The 21,320-nt window shown below is 38.4% G+C and overlaps 1 protein-coding gene across 1 annotated transcript in view; it reads right to left on the reverse strand.

Moving 5' to 3' along the window:
* Positions 1-2,460: 2,460 nt before the first annotated feature.
* LOC113239018 (leucine-rich repeat, immunoglobulin-like domain and transmembrane domain-containing protein 2) overlaps positions 2,461-21,320 on the reverse strand; it is a gene marked incomplete at both ends in the record, with an annotated part of 20,522 nt that continues 1,662 nt past the window's right edge. Inside the window, one exon of the mRNA XM_026475885.1 lies at positions 2,461-2,639. Coding sequence (XP_026331670.1) covers positions 2,461-2,639 — 179 coding nt within the window. The remainder of the gene's footprint in view (positions 2,640-21,320) is intronic.

The following is a 21,320-nucleotide window of genomic DNA, read 5'->3' on the forward strand; positions in this document are numbered from 1 at the left end:
AGTCAAAACGGGACATACAAGTCGTTGAATAGGAATATGAATATGCGGGATACTAAAACAAGAGACATCAAAATTCACCTGCACACTCTTAGTTAAGTATGTAAATTCTGAACTTAAGAAGCTAACTGGGACAGTACTATGTCTGTACGGGAACACTTTTGTGTATGAATATGATGTTTCGCAGCTATACGACAATTTAATATACGAAATCAAGAAGTGCAGCCATAAAATACGGGACACTAAATGTCTGGAGATTAAAAAAAATATTGTCAATCCTTAGATTGCTAGTAGTTTCAACTTAATGACTATGTTAGTAAAAAAAAAATCAATTTTATGGCCACTATTTTGAACCATTTGTAACGTATGGTTCAATATATCGGCTAAGAATAGTCGTAGCCTAAGAATAGCCGTATTCTAATCACCTTCGGCCGCGTACGAAACCGGTGGTTCGTAACCAATTGCAAAAGTAATATAATTATGTTTTGTACGATACCAGTCGTGAACGAAGACTTTTTTGTACCTACTTGCACGAAACCAGAGAATAAAGAATAAGAGAACGGACACTCTCCGCCCCTCCATAGTTTTAGATACCGCACTACCGCACATTGCCGGTCACATTGACTGAACGACAACAAGGCTGCCGGCGAGCCGTTTTCGCGCGAAGACGGCTTTGATATTTGAATATAGTTTTAATTTATTCATTACGAAACTTGTGCGTTAATATAAAACATAATTTTACATTACTATTTATAATGGTCATGAATTGCTTATCATCATTTTCCGAAAGATGAAACCAAGTGAAAAAACTTATGTCTGAGACTCATTCAGTCATTGTTTTCTTCATTTATTTACTATAGAGTAATGCATGTATGTACAAAAAATACAGATTTATTATATAAATAAAATGAGACGCCATGATTTCGCGAATTTTCTATTCGTACTGCCGATAAATATTACGTAGGTAGTGAATAGATCTAATTATTCACTAAATTTGGACAAGCAATTTCAAATACCTTGGTTACCTTACTTAAAAGTATGTCCGAAATATAACATTTTAATGTATTTTTGAAATAAATCTTCAATATTACTCTAGTTAGTGAATTAATGAAAAATAGAATAATATATCGATACCTAATAGACATGTATAATTATTAGGATTCTACTAATAGAAATCATAGATAACAGATTCGCGTTAGACCACGTAACGTAATAGTGCGAGAAAGTGATGGGTAACCCTGCCACTCACGCACACGTTTGCGCTTGTTCAGATAGCGCCTTGCTGTATGTAGTAGTAGTAGGTAAATAATTTTCGACCGTTGTGTGGAGTGTCCGGGGTGTAACGAAACTGTAGTTTTCGTTCGTAACTGGTTACGAAAAAAGCATAATTATGTTTTTTACGATACTGGTTTGGAGGAGGAGAGTTATTATTATTATTATACTACGTCACTACTCCCATAGTTTTTTATGCTATACTTAGCATAAAAAAGCGGGACATCTAAATTCGGGAAATTATAATCTCAGTACAGAGTTCTAAAAAAACCGACCTGAAAAATTCGTGGAATTACATTCATTTGCCAAGTTTTATTGAAATCGGTTACCAGAAAGTGCGCAAAATCGTATTCATCCCCTAGTTCGCCACTATACGGGACTTAACAGGAGATAAAAATAAAATGGCGAAGATATCATACGTATATACATCGAGAAGTAAACATAAACTAGTAACAAATAAAACCAGATTACTAAAAACGTTAAAACAGGGCGTAAATATGAAAATAATATGTACAATAAACTACTACTTAGTGTAACTGACTTGAAAATGGCTACATTCAAGCAAACATTAAAATTTTACTTTGAAAATCACGCATTTTATGACACCAACGAATTTATGGATTCAAATCTAAGCGAATATTCATTTTCTCAAAAAATCATAATGTTAAGACTTTACTAGTATGTGTACCTGTATAATTTAAGTCTGTGTTTTCTGTAATTTGACTTACCTATAGCCAATGTACTGTGATGTCTTGGTGAATAAATCATTTGACTTTGACTTTGACTTTTATAACAAAAACCGGTCCTTGAGTGAAAAACGCCTTCAATTGGAGCATAGCAAAATCGACAATTAAAATATTTACTACTTACAAAATTTAGGTGCTATTTATAAAAATAAGTTTTCATGCGTGAACAGTCAACCTTAGAGGAGGAATATTTTCTTCAAAATTAAATGGGACAACTACTAACGTACCATCTTTCCAACAAAAAAAGAATAATCAAAATCGGTTCCATACATACAAAAAGAAACGTACAGCCGTATTGAGAACATCCTCCTTTTTTGAAGTCGGTTCAAAATAGTCACTATGTTATAAAGATAATTATCATTAAAGTATGCATGCTACATCGTCGACCTCATGGACACTTTTCACTTATTCCTTATAAAAAAAAACGATATTTCGGGACACATACCATTAAATATATGGACGTATATGCTAGCCGGGACAGCATTATTCGGGACACAGGTGTAGTTGCCAGCATGCAGCGCCGTGGCCGCAGGTATTAACAAGTCGGATAGCCTCTGAGCAGGGTCTGTAGTCACGTTGACGCCATTTTCCACGTCGTAGTTTATCATTCTACTGTTGTGGTACCTGTTGACAAGTAATAATTTTAAAAACATCCGTAATCTCTGCCTGTCCTGAAAGGCATGATTGATATTATCTACATCCAGGACCTCCCCATCCAGCGTCCATAGTGTAAACCGTTGATCGGCTGAGGTCGTCAACAACATACCATGTATATGATAAAAAAAAATGTATATGGAACTGCTGATTATAGTTTTCATGCAGCTGATGTGATTGCTTTACGACTGCCAACTGCTAGTGCAGTCTATTTGCAGTTGGTACGACTCCACGCCGGCGCTATTTGAACTAGCAGTTTTTTCGTTTTTCACATTTCGCTTTCACATTTATATGGCCCTAGTTTGAAAACCGTGGTAACTGCCGTGCAGAAGTAGGTTTGAATGCGGGTTAGCACCTCTGAGTTTTTCGGAATTTGGTTGACAACCTTCAGGAAACGTGTGAAGTTTCCAACCCGCATTTTATGTCGTATCTATTTGATTGACGTCGTAATGATGTTGTTTATGTTAAACCGAATTTCGTAAATTTCATTGTTATTTTTCAATATAACACACTTTGGCAGTTTTTTAAATTTTAATTGGTTTTCGAAACGTGTTTCATGTTTGCGATTTTTTCATTTAAAATAACAATATACACCGATAACGACATTTCTTCTTTCTGATTTAAAATTTAAATCCAGCTTTTGTTAAGAAGGTTCAGATTGCAAAATGCTCAGCACGCTGTGTACACGCAATGTATTCTAAATATTTGAATCTAATATTCCAAGCGACGTGAGAGATGGCAGACTGCAAAATTGTGATTCTGGGCGCTGGATGAGAAAACCCTGGTTTCGACTTCCAGCAGAACCAATTTTCACTTCACACCGGGACAGATCCTTTAGCCATACCAAGCTCAAGCCCGATCGTATGGGATAGCTCTGCTACGTGCCAACTGGCCACCTTGGATTCAATCAACAAAGGTGCCAAGAGGCTTATAGGTGACTCGGAACTAGTAGATGCGAAGCTGCAGAGCCTTGAAAACCACAGTAAAGTTGCCTGCTTATCGGTATTCTACAGGATATATCACGGAAACTGTGCGAGGAATTGCACCAACAATTTCCACCTTCCCCTTTCCATCATCGGGGATGTTAACCCCTACGTTGTTGGTATTCAACGATTCGCAAGAAGCGTTTTGCTTCCACATTTATATGGCGCAAGGCCATGGAGTTGAATTCCCTGCCTGAAGACTTGTTCCCAATATAACTCGGACCTTTTCAAGGCGAGAGTGAATAGGCATTATATAGGTGTGTATGCTCCGTCGTCGATTTCATCAGCAGTTTCCATCACGTGAGATGGAAGTCAAATGCGCAAATTTTTATTTAAAAAAATTATAAGTGAATTTTAGATGTCAACTTTTCTAAATTTGTGCTGGTCAAGGTGTTCTAGGTAATAACCACGGTTGCTCTGGTACTTATAGTACACGAAATCCCAAAGAAAGCAGGAAAGTTTGAGACTGAGACAAGGTTGTAGCATTTCCGACTAAATTTCGCTGAAATGAGTTTGGACTGCGATTGAATCAGAATAACCTTAGTTCCTTTTTCTATGACATCAAGTGACGGGACAAACAAGCCGTGCACCTAGTGGTAAGCGACATGCCTGTCCATGGCAGTTGCAGTGCCACACTGAGTCTTAAACCAACGATTAGAGGGGCACTACCACTGCGCCCGTCACCCTGAGACATAAGTTGACAAGTTCTATGTAATTTTACCAGCACCCTGACTCTTCAAGACTGGAACGCAATAATGGTCACATTTCTGCTTGGCGGCAGAGATAGGTAAAGTTGAATTCCTGAATGAACTTACCACCACCTACTTACCGTACCTACTAATCTACTCCTTAATAATGAAAAAGCCTATCTATGAAATTCAGATGACGTAAAGCTGTAAAATCGTAAGTTCCGTACCGGAAGCAGTACATTAACGACCTTTAGGTCCTTGGGTCAGTGTTGTAGAAAAACAATGATTCCGGTTTTCCGGGTCCGGGCTAGATCCTTTAGGGCAGTATCAAATTACAATTAAAACTTAATTAATTATAATGTCTATTGATATTTATTAACCGACTTCAAAAAAGGGGGATTTGTGAACCGATTTCGCCCGCCACTGTACTTTCTTTTATATTCTCTCACTCCCTCGTTCCTCTTTCTCGCTCTCCTCATTCACTCTTATCCTAACGTTACATTCCCAATTATGTTAAATAGAATTTCTTCTTCTTCTTCGACGACCTCTGTGGTCGCGTGGCTTGCACACCGGTTTTTATATTGTCGCACTCTGAGGTTCCGGGTTCGATCTCCGGCAGGGTCAATGTAGAAAACTGTTCTTTATAGTCTCGAGTCTGGATGTTTGTAGTCGTCGTTGTTTCCGATTTTCATAACACGAGATAATTATTGTCTTCATTTCGCACAAAAATTTATTTGTTTTCCAACAACAAATAGCAAATCTGTAAAATTCTATTGCAGCAATAAACTTTAGGAATTTTATTCGTAAAACAACACCAAATGATAAAATTTGGAGTAGCAGTAGTAAAACTTTCGCCCTTTGGAATCTTATGATTTAAATTCAATAATTTAATTTTCTGGCATTATTTCGCGGGAAATTGTTATATTTTATACTGTCGCACTCAATATAACTTTTATCGGATACATTTCGGGGAGTGTGCGCAGGGACTTTTCAATTTAGTTCCGCTGTTTTTCCTTCGGTCGGTTAGAACAGGTCCGGAACACTCTATCCTTGTGTCGTTGATATATCACCTGATCGCACTAAGCGCTTTGCTTCCTCCTTTCTGATGCGTACAGCAAAGAAATGGAATACTCTACTGTGTTTCCCGAAAAGTACAATTTGGGTTATTCAAGGCCAGAGTGAATAGGCATTTTTTAGGCAAAAGCGTAACAGTAAGTTTCGTTTCTATTCTACGTCTATAATATAGCACTCGAGAGTAAATACTGTCGTAACTGAAAATTATGAAATTAAGAATACACGTTTATAAAATTCAAAAAAATAACTAAATGACGTTGTAATTAAGATAATAATAATAAATAATTTATTTCAGATGTCTACGATCCATATTCTTAAATTATAAAATTTGTTATAACGGTTTCCAGGAGTTAATCCCTTCTTGGGAAAAACTGCCCGGACCTTCCGCATATAGGGTGAAATTATATTAGTGACATACAAGGTGCAAAATAAATCTTCTGAATTACAACTTTGAGTTTTCACTTGGCTGTATTGGTAACCTCATCCCACGGTATAGAGAAGAGAACCTCCCTCCTTTATAAATTGAAATTAAATTAAAAGTTAAATCAAAATTAAATATTGAAATCTAAATCATAAGATAATAATAATAATAATAGTAATAGTGATAGCGACAGCGACAGCGACAGTGACAGCGGCAAGGACAGCGACAGCGACAGCAATAGTAACAGAAACGTGCCGGACTGCGTTGCCACAGTTGGACGGTCAGTTCAATACCGTCCCGCACTAAAAAGTTTGGCAATTCGTTCTTATGCCGAACCATCAAATTGTGGAACCAACTCCCGGCGCATGTATTCCCTCCCCTCTATAACATCGGGTCCTTCAAACGTAGTGTGAAGAAGCATTTGGCCAGACCGGCAAAATGATAGTGACGGAGTGAAGATATTTGTGTTTTCCATCCGTTACTCTCATCTCTGGACTGTATTCGCACTTTCCATCAGGCGCGGTGCAGTCATTTTGCCGAGTCACAATAAAAAAATAAAAAAAAACAGTAACAGTAACAGTAGCAGAAGCAGAAACAGTAGCAGTAGCAGTAGCAGTAGCAGTAGCAGTAGCAGTAGCAGTAGCATTAGCAGTAGCATTAGCAGTAGCAGTAGCAGTAGCAGTAGCATTAGCAGTAGCAGTAGCAGAAGCAGTAACAGTAACAGTAACAGTAATAATAATAATAAGATCAAATAATGATTAAATATAATACAACAAATTCCTATTTTCCCTACATGCAGTCGAATCAAATGCCACATTATGGGACAGTCAAAACGGTCGGCTATAACGCGTAGGATGGTGTTGGTGCTACCGCTATAATTACAAATAATTACATCATTCGCAATAAGATCCATTCAGTATTTATTTTAAATTTTTAAATTGTGTATTCTCCATTCTACCATTTCGAGCTAAGAGGGTACTTGATTTCAAGTGCGATATTATTTCTCTACAAGATTCACGATGTATACTCCAAAATGCCAATAAATGGCGTGAACATCGAGATAAAACACGCAAGCGTTTTGGTCACTTCAAACCCATATACAGTGTGCATGTTTTTTTGTAAAAGTTAGTCTATAATACAAGTTTGTCGTACATCGGTTGTTTCTTTTGAGGACCCTTCTTTGGCAATTAACGAGGCGGCCACACGGAATGAATATTTACATAACAATCCAATGAGTCTGGAACGTAAACTATGCGGTACAAATACAATGCATTTGCTTATTAATAAAAAGATAACAACCAACACAAAACAACTCCTTTTTCATAGAAGTTAACTCGCAAAATAATATCTCGCGACACATTTGTAGAGAACGGAAAGTTGTTATCCGCCATTTTGGTTCCTTTTGTTTCTGAAACTAGAACGCTCGAGAGTTTGCGAGAAAAATACTTCGCAATTTGAAAGAAAACAACTTGTAGTGATGGTATTGAATGTACCACTGTTATTTATACTCAATTTTTTTTTACCTCCGATGCAAGTTATAATAATAATATATTGATTTATAAGCACACATATGTATAACATTTTTATTTCAAACACTACAACTGATGCTAAAAGTACCTGCTCAGTTGATCTTGAATTTGTTATAACAACTACCTATATGATTTGTTTGCAAATCATAGAATACATTTAAGAATAATTGTAACTTATTCATTGAAAAAAAAACGATCTCAAAAGTTTTCTAATCGGCTTTTCACGATTTCCATGATGATGGCGATTTGTTGGTTACATCTATTGTGTCTAGTGAAAAGTCGACTTTTATTTGCGGGAATGTTTTTTAAATTTGTGATAACCGAAACGAACACGGACCAGGATTGTCGGCATCAGGGACCACCTCGAGAGTATACCTTTTCAAACAAAAAAAGAATTTTCAAAATTGGTCCATAATTGACGGAGAATTTCTGACTTGGTGACAATGGGATCACCACGAGAGTGCACTCTTTCAAACAAAAAATCATTTTAAAAATCGGTTCACAATTGACGGACAAATCGGAAAACATGCATAAAACATACATACAGCCGAACGTATAACCTCCTCCTATTTTTTTGAAGTCTGTTAAAAATTGGAAAAACTGATATTCGTGTGGTTCTAGTGCGTATTTTTATTTTTAAGAGTGTAATGTAAACATTGGTATTGCAATGTAGATATTTTGTGTCCGTCACGTATTTGCACAATTTTGAAACGTTGAATGATATAGTATAATAAATAAATTAATTAATTTAAAAAATACAACGTTAGGAGAGTATAGTATCGGAAATACGAGGGCGGATTGATAAGTCATTTTTTAAATTATGGTTTTTTTGTACGTATTCTCCTTTTAATTCTATTTATTTATATTTTTGTCAAACAGAATTAGGGTATTTTACAATTACTAAAGCGTGTTTGTTTATTTACACTTTTCCATAAAAACTATACCATCAGACACCGCTCACACAGAATTGCTACAAACTTGTAAAAATACAACTCGTGTACAATGTACAACAAGGCAAATTGTGTTTCCATTGTGTGCATAGAAGTCCGGGGAATTAATTTTTTTTTTTTTCTATTAATAGTTATGCTTACTATATTTATGCTTTTCAAGAATACCCGTTAAACAAAAATGGTTTAATTTTTACAACTTGCATGGTTGAGTTTAGATTTTAAGACCTTTGTGTTTATTCACTAAATAATTATGACTCATTACTGGTTTCTTACTATCAGGGCTTTTTATTCCGGTTTTTGCAACCCGGTGCTTTTTTAAAATATAAGTGCACATATAAACTCATCTCACCTGATAGAAAGCGACAATAAGGTCGACATGGAACATGCACAATTTAATAATGCCTTGAAAAAGTCCCAGTTCTAGCATTTAGGGAATAAACCTGCAAGCGGGAATTCCACGCTATAGCCGTTCGCTAAGTAAATGTGGAAGCGTAATGCTTCTTGGATTATCTTCGACATAGGAGTGATATAAAAAACTGGAATAAAAAGAACATGAGTTCTTTGTATTGCACATTTTGACTTCTTGATTTGAGCCCATCTCACCTGATAGAAAGTGATGATAAGTACGACGATGGAGCATACACACCTAAATAATGCCTATTTACTTTAGCTTTGAAAAAGGCCCCCAGTTGTAGCATACTAGGAATAGGAATGCATTTCCACTACATACCCGTTCGCCATGTAAATGTGGGAGTATAAAGCTCTGTGTGTACCCCTAGAATATCCACAATATAGGGGTGGAACCCAAGCCTAAGTCTAGTGTTTACAACAATAATAATAAAAAAATGCTTCGAGTACAGTTTCGCGTGCGGACACAGTGAGTGTGGTTTGTCGGAAAAAAAATTGAGACAATAGTAACGTCACATGTAATCGAGATGCAGAAGATGGTGATTTCTGTTTTTAAAGCTGTCAACTCGTAACCGTATAGCGGTATATATTAAATAGAATTCATACCGTGTTAAGGAACCTGTAATTACTGGTAATCATTCAGCTGAATTTAGAATGCACAACATTTTATTTTAAATAAGGTACTTACCGAGCTCTCTATTCGTTATAACAACCACTGAGGCTGAATTTGATTCGCCGGCTTTACAGCAGCTTACGCCTCAGTATTTTTAATCCATTTTCCAGATCAATAGGTGTTTTCTGAATAGGCCATTATTCCTGTTATTCATCGATATCTTAAAAATTAATGGACCGAACAGGAGACCCAAGCGCTGGCAGCTAAATTGCCTAATATACTACCATAGCCTATAACTGCCTCGGTGGCCGAAAGCTTACCATGCCGGACTGCCATGCAGAGGTCCCAGGTTCGATTCCCGGGCCGCGAGAAATATTTGTATAGCTTACATTTATTTCTCTCGTGAGTTTGGGTGTAATATGTGGTTGTCTATGTGTGTGTCCATGGCGCCCGCGACCCAGGGTTTCCCTAGTGCGAGGCTTTTTTTTTATAACATTGTCTTGCGCCTGATGGCAAGCTACACGACTGTCCATGACAATTACAGTGCCACTCAAAGATTTAAATTGCAAAGCTCTGAGGGACACTGCCACTGCGCCTGTCACTCGTCCCATGTGCCTGTAATTTCACCAGCGCCCATAACCGGAACGCAGTAATACTAACATTACTGCTTGGCGACAGAAATAGGTAAGGGACGGAGTATATAGAATGAATATATGATAGATAGCCGGACGAAGAAGGGGAGTAGACCCCCAGGTTTCTGGGTGTCGACGTCACAGCTGCTACTGGCTTCTCGCTAACGAGAAATTATTTCTTATGTACTATAAAAAAAAAAAAAACAAAATATTGAAGAGATATATGTAAATAAATAAGTTCAACTTAATTTCTAATCATTACAAATCAACATGTAGACAATAAATTCGAAAATAATATGGTTTCCATTACATCCATGTAACTATTTTAAGCTAAATTTTATATAAGAACAATATCACTTTAATGTTAAGTTACATCGTAGTGCGAACTGAGTGAATGAATAGTCACAAAGCAGCCAATAAAACATCATAGTTGTAATATTATAATAAGCTTACTTCAAGCGCGTCATGGTACGAAAAGTCAATGTAAGTTTATAGTAATATTGTTTTAAGAGGTTGTGGTAGCCCACTGAACTGGACTTCTCGAGAAACACAGATGCCGGTAGTGTAGTCCGTTCTTTCGCTATATTGATTAGGAAAGAGCAGTAGAGATCCTTGTGAAACAGTTCGTCCAGGGAAGTACTGCCACCTTACCTATTTCTGCGCCAAGCAGTAATGCTCATATTGAACATGAAATTGAAATTACAGGCGTATGGGACTTGTCAACTTATGTCTTTGTGATTTAAAGCTCTGAGTGGCACTGCAACTGTTATATACAGGCACGTTGCTTACCAATCAATTTGTTGGTCCCGTTACTTAGTATTTTAAAATAATCTCGGTATAGAGTACTAAAAAAATCGACCTCCAAAGTTGGAGGAATTACATCTATTTGCTAAGTTTTATTGAAATCGGTTACTGCGAAACCGAATTCATCCCCTGGTTTGCCACCCTTAGAGGTGGAATATGTAAATGGGATAATAAACCAAAGTTCCCGCTGTCTAACAATAAAAGAATCATCAATATCAAACATACCCATAACATACTCTCAAAAAAAAAAGTCGATCAACAATTTAAGGATGGAGTATACCGAACGTTCTAGTCAACCTAATAATGAACATGGAACTAAATTAAAAAGTTCCTGCGTACACTCTCTGAAACGTATCCGACAGAAAACTGACAACTGCCGCTTTTCTGCGGTGCTCGAGAAGTTGTCTGACTCCACAAGAAAGTTGTTGCTAATAAGTTTTGTCTTTGCTCCATCGAGGCCGAGTAGTGTAGAGTAGTCGTTATTCTCTTTGAATGCGGCAAAATGTTGACACTAATTGACTTTTAACAGAAATATACTGACACGCTTTTTTTACATTACATCGAAAACAAAGTCAATATAACCGCTCACGCGATACATGCAGCCGTCGACCACACCTAGAGGTGCGGGTGTTGATTTTATACCGATTTATCGGATATCGAAGTTATAATAGGTAAAATAACTAATATTAATTGCTATTTCGGTAACTACTTTAGCAAACCATAAAGATTTTAATGCCTGGGTCTGTCATTTAAAAAAATAAACAACTTCAAAAATACGTCACGACAATCGTGTGTGTTATTGTTTGGGCTGGTGATTTCGGTGTTTATTTATTGAAAACATACCGTAAGTAGCGTTTTTTAAGTTTACCCTGAATATAAATGTTTATAAACTATACTTTAAGGAGTAATTTCATGGTAAACGTTAGAACCACTCAAACGGAATATTATCATATTTATCCAAGTACACCAAAAATTTCATTAGTGCTTTTTAAGTGCAGGATTTGCGGTGTATTACTGCATTTTATTTGAGATGTTTTTGTTGGTAGTACGGAGGGTATTTATTTAGCAATGCAGAATAATAATTTTTATTTATAAAAACTTGTATTTAAACTGAATGCTTTTCTAATTTGCGAAACCAAATAGCCGCCATTTTGCGGTAGGAGGAGCGCAACGCGCGAGCGGTTATACTTGGGTACCTTATTTAGTAACAGCAGAGCGTCTTGTGAAAGAGCCGTCCAGGGAAGTGGCACTACTTCCTACCTTACCTACCTTAACAATTTATACCGCCAAGCAGTAATGTGAGTGTTACTATGTTCCGGTTTTGAAGAGTAAGGTGTTGGTGAAATTACAGGCAGTGTCCCTCAGATTTTTGCGATTCAAAGCTTTAAGTGGTGCTGCAACTGCTATAGATCGGTGTCTCGTTTACGACTTGTTCGGCTTGTGACTTGGTAATTATATTAAAAAAACATTAACATGTGGTCCGTTTCCGATAGGATTATTTAAGTAACTAATCATTTTGCTACAAAGTCATTGTAACAAGTAGTCTTTCTGCACATGTGGTCGTTTATGGATATAGTCTTTGTGCTGATCAGGTCATTTTGAAGATATAGTCATAATGACACCAACTTGGTTATTTCAATCATAATCTCAGTATAGAGTACTAAAAAATCGACCTCAATAGTACGTGAAATTACATCTATTTGCCAAGTTTTTTTGAAATCGGTTACCGGAAAGTGCGCAAACCTGAATGCATACCCTAGTTCGCCACTATACGGAACTTGGCACTTGAGATAATAAAAATCGCCTTAAATTAGAGAATAGCAAAATCAACCATTAAAATAATTGCTCCTAACAATAAAATTTAGGCACTAATAAAAATGAATCTTCATGCGTGTGCAGCCACTCTTAGAGGTGGATGATTTTCTTCAAAATTAAATAGAACCACTATGAATGTACCCTCTGTCCAACAAAAAAAGAATCATGAAAATCGGTTTACAAATACCGGAGTTATCGCGTAACATACATACAAAAAAAACATACAGTCGAATTTAGAACCTCCTTCTTATTTTGAAGTCGGATAAAAATAAATTAATTTGACAGCACTCATTTACACCTACTTACAAACCTACCTACAAAAAAACCTATTTAAAATCACAATTTACTCCTACAGCTGTACGTATATTCACAATCGCTCATGCACTTATATCTGCTCACGCGATTGCGTGAGATGCGTCTGTGGAAGCATACCACACCTAGAGGTGCCGGTGATGATTTTATACCGATTTATCGGATATCGAAGTTATAACAGGTAAAAGAACTAATACTAATTGCTATTTCGGTAACTACTCTAGCAAACCATAAAGTTTTTAGTGCCTGGGTCTGTCATTTAAAAAAATAAACAACCTCCAAAAATACGTCACGACAATCGTGTGTGTTATTGTTTGGGCTGGTGATGTCGGTGTTTATTTATTGAAAACATACCGTAAGTTGCGTTTTTTAAGTTTACCCTGAATATAAATATTTATAAACTATACTTTAAGGAGTAATTTCATGGTAAACATTAGAACCACTCAAACGGAATATTATCATATTTACCCAAGTACACCAAAAATTTCATTAGTGCTTTTTAAGTGCAGGTTTTTGGGGTGTATTACTGCATTTTATTTGAGATGTTTTTATTGTAGTATGGAGGGTATTTATTTAGCAATGCAGAATAATAATTTTTATTTTTAAAAACTTGTATTTAAACTGAATCCTTTTTTAATTTGCGAAACCAAATAGCCGCCATTTTGTGGTAGGATGAGCGCATCGCATGAGCGGCTATACCAAATAGGTCATTTTATGCACTATTTACACTTTATTATGTACATTATTTCAATGTATACCTTTATATATATTCGTTATACTTTTGGTTACAAATGACTCAATCCCTCGTTGGTCCTGAATGAAAACCAGCGCATTACGACACTTTAGCATATGCTGAGTCAGCGCCCTATCATGGCTATTATATAATCATGTTATGTTTTTTGTTTTCTGTTTAATTTGTGTTATATCAAACTCATGTCATCAAATTCATACCAATATCAGTGAATAAATTGTTTAACTAATATCTATATGACGTCACATTTAGGTCATGGTTCAACATTGGCTCAATGTAGTTTGGTGACTTCACACTAACTTTAAATTTGTATTGAATTGATATTCAATTATTTTTTGTGAAGTTACTCCACTAGTTTATTATAATTATTAATACAAAGATCGAATACTTAGAAAAAATACCTTTGATCCGGCCGGATTCAAACGGACGTCTTCTAGCATAGCGACATCCCTTTTTTTTTTTTTTTTTTTTTTTTTACGGGGGGGGAATCTTTATGGATACCCCTGAGCCCAGGGAGACTCAGGGGTTATGTGGGGACTCTCCCTCCAGACTGGAGGGCCTACCCCACTAAAACCCCCCCGGGTTTCCCTCTCGCCGGTTGAGTCGGCGCCATGGGATCAGTGAACATTCACCACGACGCCGCCCGGCCGCCCTAGCTTACGCCAGGGCTCCCGCGCCAACGGAGGGGCGAGTCGGTTGTCCTCCGACCCGCGCCCCAGACGAGTGAGGCCGTGCAATGCAGGCTCCGGAGTCCCTGTCCAGAGCCCGCTGGTCTCACTAGGGGATCAGGCGAGCAGCGAACTGCCTTCGCCTTCTCCCCGTACGTCTGCGCCGGAGCGGGTGCGCGTCCGCCGCGTCCTCGCGCACCCGCTCCGCGGCCTCCTTTTGCGACATAACCTCTGCGCAAAAGGAGGCCACCGCCTCCCAGGACTCCTCGCTATCGAGCATGGCGGCAACCACGCTCGGCAGCGAGAGGTCCTGCCCTACAGTCCCCGTCAGAGTGCGGCGCTGCTCATCCCACCGGCTGCACACCTCTAGGGTGTGCTGCGCGGTGTCATCCGCAGCGCCGCACTCGTGGCACGACGGGGACGGTTCCCTCCTCGCCACCTTGTGCAGGTAGTGACCGAAGCAGCCGTGCCCGGTCAGCACCTGCACAAGGTGGTACGACAGTGGCCCGTGGGACCGGTTTACCCACTCTACGAGGACAGGGCGGATTGCCTCTATGGTACGAGCGCCATAGGGGGGATCCGCCAAGCCCTCTTTCCACCGGTCCCGCATGCGCAGCGCCGCGAGGCGGCGCTCCCGCTTCACCTCTTGGGGAGCGGGTCGCTCGCCTCGGTCCCTCATTCCCCGCCGGTAGGTGCGGACCTCCGCCAGGACCTCGGCTTCGAGGTCCCACGGCGGAGTACCGGCGAGGACGCATGCGGCAGCGCAGGCCACCGTCCTGTACGCCCTGCACATTCGCAGGGCGACCACCCTCTGGGGCCTCCTCAGCAGCGCCTTCGTCGCCGCTGATATGGCCCCACTCCAAATGGGAGCCCCGTATAAGGCCATACTCCGAGTCACCCCGGCGTATAGCCTTCTGCATGGGGCTCCCGGCCTCCCGAGGTTGGGCAGGAACCTGCCCAACGCCGATGCGGCGCCCACTATTCGGGGAGCAAGTTGCCGGAAATGCTCCCCGAAGTTCCATCGCCGGTCCAGGACAAGTCCCAGATATTTCATCTGGGACTTGACCGGGACCGGCACTCCCGCGATGGAGATGTGGGCGCCTGCCGGCACCGCCCAACCTCTACCCCTCCCGCCGAAGACGGCCACATCCGTCTTCGGCACGGCGACCTCGAGCCCCAGCAGTTGTATTCGGCGGACCACCATGTCCGCCGCTACTGAGGCTCTTCGGGCCGCCTCCTGGAAGGTGGTCCCCCGGACGGCCACCAGCGTGTCATCGGCGTAATAGCGACATCCCTAGCCGGGGCTGGTAGCTCTAAAGGTATCTAACTGGGTGATGGAATACTTTCATAGATTTCTCATAGATAGCGCTACGGCTAAAAAGTCGACGGTGAGGTCCGCGGGTTCGTTCCGTGGCTTAGTTGGCATAGCGTCTGGCACGGTTTGCTAGAAGACGTCGGTTCGAATCCTGCCGGATCGAAGGAGTTTTTTCTAAGTGTTGTTAACTTTCTTCGATGTTTTCCTTCCCTAGAGGTGTTGCTATTAAAAATTCACAAAAATACCCAACGCAGAATTTGAAAAACAGCCGTTCGTCTACTGAGTTGCCTGTCTCTTCTCTACTGTTAATCGGTAGCGCAACAACGTCGCAGCAAAACTTTTCTCGGAGTTTGTTCCCCATATTTGTAACAGCGCAAACTTTATTGCAAACACTTTAAGAAAAAGTTTACATAACTGTTGGAGTAAAACTTTAGATCTTAGAAACTTGAGAGATTCTCTCATACGAGCAGCGCTATCAAAAACAGCATTTTGAGAAAAAGCTGTGCAAAAGACTTTGCGGTTATTATAAATTTTTCAGGTTAATAACATAAAAAGATAAATTTAACTTACGTTTTGCATTAGATATTAAAAAACTCTATTTAGCCATTATAATTTTACTTTGGAGAATAAGGTAATATTTGTATTGAAAAACGAATAAATATCTTCACCCTCTTCAACATTCGAAAGTTGTTATGAAATTATAAAACACTGTACTGAACCTTGCAGTGTTTTGGTTTGACATGATAGAATGTCGTTATTGTTAAAATTTGAGCCACGACAAATGGTACTAGACTCCCACTCGTGAGACATTTGCGCTATTTGAGGGTTTTCGCCAAATCGGCGCCCCGCAACACGTGTGTAATTTTAAACCAAAAGACTGTATTGCTACGTACCGTATTATTTTACAATAATTTCTAAATTTTAAATCTTAGTGTGTATTTTAGTTCCCAATATCGCACTCAAAAACACTAACACCTCTAAAGTTGAAATGTTAGGGTATAGATTAGACTATAGATTTGGTAGAGTATCGACTAATATTGTGAAAAAGCAAGGAAGTAAAAAGCAAGACAAAAGAAATGTAAAGCGTAACCTTGTTCTAGATCAACATAGAACTGATTTATAGTAATTAGATCTATAGTAAGTAAACAAATTGTAATGCGTGTAGGTTCAGATGGGAAGCTAACTAAAGCACTAAAATGTTATTGTAAATAATCTCAGTGCAGAGTATTAAAAAAACCGACCTCAAAAGTACGTGGAATTACATATAATTACCAAGTTTTATTGAAATCGGTTACCGGAAAGTGCGCAAACCCGGATTCATCCCCTAGTTCGCCACTATACGGGACTTGACACAGGAGATAATAAAAATCGGTTCTCACTACTCAAAGTATATTGAGAGAGAAAAGAACGCCTTGAATTAATGAATAGCAAAATCAACCATTAAAATAATTGCTCATTATACTAAAATTTAGGCGCTATTTATAAAAATGAATCTTCATGCGTGACCAGCCACCCTTAGAGGTGGATGATTTTCTTCAAAATTAAATGGGACCACTATGGAGGTACCCTATTTCCAACAAAAAAAGAATCGTGAGAAAAGGTTCACAAATACCGGAATTATCGCGTAACATACATACAAAAAAATATATACAGTCGAATTGAAAACCTTCTCCTTTTTTTGAAGTCGATTAACAACATTATAACTTTAGAATAGTAAACAAAACAATTGTAGGTAGTTTTATATTCAAATAAACAGTTCTAAATTTAATTTTTGTTAATACTTAGAGAAATCATATGAGCGACGCGGTTTGACACGCAGAGCGTGCGGTTGGCGCGTTGTTGATCGTTACTTTTATCACTTGGTCACTTTTTCGTTGTAAGTGCGGTCTAAAAAGTATACAGACGATAATTTAAAAAATAAATCATAAAGGTAATGTTAATAGAGAAAAGGGAAAGGGTCGACCTCGGCGTACATATCTCAATCAGAACGACAATATCCTTAAAAAGACCAAGTCACGTACAAGTACATGATAGTAACAGGTACGAACAGAAGTACCCTTGGTGTAATAAAGCTATATTACGGGATCGTACGTTAAAAGTGCTTTTATCTATACGCGTATAAAATATACATCCACATCATATCAGAAGCAGTTTTAAAGTGAGGCCTATCCCGATAAAGTTGCTAGAGAGCCGCCGCCTGATTATATGACAAGGAAAGTCCTTGACGTGAGTAACCAGCCTAAGGGACGTGGTAGACCCCGCCTCACGTTTATATCCCTTAGTAATAAAGATTTAGTTACGACCACAGACTACCTAGGATTTCTTGGAGAAGAGTGACCACCAATAAATGGGAATAGAATAGAAAAACATTTATTGCAACGCTACAACACGTAGATAAAAAAAGAGATTAATAATACTTAGACAAACAAAACAAAAAAAAAACAACAAAGTATAATAAAATGATGAAGCAATAAAAGAATATAGGGTTTCGTAAAATAGTAATAACCTCACAGGACTGTTTTACTGACATCATTTTGTTCTACGACTTTTGATAATCTGACGAGATTTTACTTTTATACAAAAATAAAAGTAATTTAACTAGCTCTCTCTATGCGATGACAACTCTGTGCAAAATGCGGGAGTCGTCGGAGAGAAAGCTTGCACTTTTAAGTTACTACCCAATACAGCTCTAAAAAGTGTCAGATAGTATAAAACAAACTTAAAAGTTTATTTTAGATAAATTTATCATGTTTGTTAAATTTATATTGAATTGATATTCAATTATTCTTTGTGAAATTACTGCACTAGTTTGTTATAATTTATTAGTAATTTTTTCTAAGTGTTCGATGTTTGTATTAATAATTATAACAAACTAGTGGAGTAATTCAATACAAATTTAATTACAGTTAATAGCGACTCTAGCCAGCGCTGGTAGCTGTAAAGTTAACTAACTGGGTGATGAAATACTTTCATAGATTTTTCGTAGATGGCGTTACGGCTAAAAAGTCGTTGAAAACCACAATCAATCAATCAATCAATCAAAAACCAAATGCAAAGATAGAAAAATTCGTGACGTCCACTGGTTCGTTCCTTGGCTTAGTCGGCATAGCGTCCGGCACGGTTTGATTTGCGTATTTTGTCAAAAGTCACCGAAAAAACCAAAACAGATTTTCTTTTTTTTCTAATTTGTTTCAAAACCGCATATAGGCAAAATGAAATGGCTTCATACTACGCATGAATAAAACACTGTGGAGATTGCAAACCCCATGCCGTCGAATGGATTGAAACCGCTTCATGGATATAGTAATTTGTTGCGTTTCATAATTGATTGGAACCGTGACATCGTTGCACAGCATAAATCCATTAATGACCAACAGAGATACGGATACACATAGACTGGTTAATACTTCCTTTGACATCTCGAAATAGGAAGTCGGATAACTTTTACTCATTGAATTGAAATTTTTTAAGTGCTTGTTGCAGATATTTTTTCTTTTTTTTCAAGTAACCAGACTCATAATTTGTTAGCAAATACATAAAAAAATATCCTAAGGTCAGAGTTGGGACTGACACGTACGCAGCGCACCAGTGACGCGCATCTCTTGCACACAATGGCGTCAAACGCGTCAACGTACGCGTTTTGGTTTTAACGACTTTTTTGCCGTAGCGACATCTGTGAAAAGTCTATTTCGAATCCTTTATTATTATTTATTATATTTCTCAACATGCAAATCATTGTAAATATCTTACCTGTAGAACCCACCGAGTGTAACTTTAAACTCTTTCCCTTTCTAGACCTCTGTTCATCAATAGAAAATACGGGTTTAATACAGAGAAAAGCCGTGAAAGTAATATTCCTTTCGACTGGGAAAAGAGATCGGGAATGAAGTCTAAAATAACTTCACGTTAAAGCTAGCAGCCAATAATTGCCTTTGGCTAAAAATGGAAAGAAGGAGGGTTTCTCTGCCGTGGGATGACGTTACGACGGTCCAGTCAAACTACAAGATGTTGAAGAACATTGTTTATTTTGGAGTCAATTGCTTTACACCCTATGTGCGGAAAGTCCGTATAGTTGTTCCCAAGAAGGGACTCGACTCCTGGAAACCGTTCCAAGACGCTTGTTTTTCAATCTGTATGATGGGCAAAGTTTCACCCTGTATGATAAGTACGTCAATATCCCGCTGCCCGGACCTTCTGGGCAGCGTTCCCAAGAAGGGACTCAATTCCTAGTTTGCCTTACTGAGTTTTCGATATTCTCTGATCTCTCCGATTTCTCAACACAACAAAATTGTGTGAGAGTAGTAACCATTCGATGCAAAATCTTAACACTGCGATTCAGAATTAACGCCAAATTGATCAATGCCATCTAGCGGATTTTTAGTGAACTAAAAGTAAACATTCTGTCATTAAGGCCGTCTAATACATAAAGTAGGTTTGTTACAAAGTTAAGAAAGAAATATCAGCTCTAAATTTGCTCTAGATTAGTTCTAAGTTTTATACTTACCTATTTCTGCAGTAATGTGAGCATTAGGTACTGCTTGATAGCAATTTTGAAAGATAAGGGTGCTAGTGAAATTACAAGCACGCAACAGCAGTGCCCCTCAGATCTTTGCGCTTTAAAGCTCTGAGTGGCACTGCAACTGCTATAGATAGGCGTGTCGCTTACCACCAGGCGCACGTCCAGTCACTTGCCATCCTATAAATAAAACTCGGTACGTACGCGGACATAAATCATCATGCAATAATGACTTGTAAACAACATGGTGTAGCCTAAATAACTTTCCCGAGTACCGCAATCATCTTTCGTGGTTCAACAACCAATGACATTTTGCACTTCTGGTGAAAGTATAAGCTCATGGGACTTGTTAAGGTGAGTAACCGGAAGACAATGGGGAAACATTGTTTTGATAGATCAAATGGTGTAAGTATTTACTAATAAATGACGATGTTACAAAAAATATATAATACACTTAATGATATTGTCCAAAGAAGTTATACGATAGGATGTACCTCGCCTGATTCTATAAAATCCTGAAAATAACTTAAAAGAAAATTCTCTTCTTCTCATTTAAGAGCTAAGCTCTTGTCGGTGGAGTAATCTCCAATCATATCTGTTTAGCGCTTTAGCTTTGATTTCACGATTCAACACGACATTAACTTTTTCCTTTATCTGATATTTAGATTATCTCTATATATATTTGATCTAAATAACTTCGTCTCGGTCTTCCTCTACCTCTCTTTCCTTCTATTATGCTTCTAAGAAAACCGTCGTGATGCATCAGATGACCAAACATTTTCCCCCTTCGGTTCTCTATTGTCTTTTATAAGCTTCTCCTTTCATTCACTATTCTTAACATCCCTATTCTTTTCCAGCATCACATTTCAAATGCCTCCAATCGTTCTCTGTCTCTCTGTGTCATTGTCCACGTCTCACTGCTATACAATGCAATACTCCAAATATACACTTATTAATCGTTTCCTAGTCTTTTTTGAAATTTTTGCTTTTAATAGATGTTTTTTGTTCTTGAAAGCCCTTTTAGCCATTGCGATTCGTGAAACTATGTCCAAGGTACACCTGGAATCACTTGTTATCAAACTGCCCAAGTATCTAAAGTTAATCATTTCATCCAATGGTTGCCGCGACACTGCGATTTGGACATTATCCCCTCCCGTGTCCTTTTAATTTC

Source organism: Hyposmocoma kahamanoa, unplaced genomic scaffold (assembly GCF_003589595.1).
Source record: "Hyposmocoma kahamanoa isolate Upper Pololo Valley unplaced genomic scaffold, ASM358959v1 99125, whole genome shotgun sequence".
NCBI classification, from domain to species: domain Eukaryota; kingdom Metazoa; phylum Arthropoda; class Insecta; order Lepidoptera; family Cosmopterigidae; genus Hyposmocoma; species Hyposmocoma kahamanoa.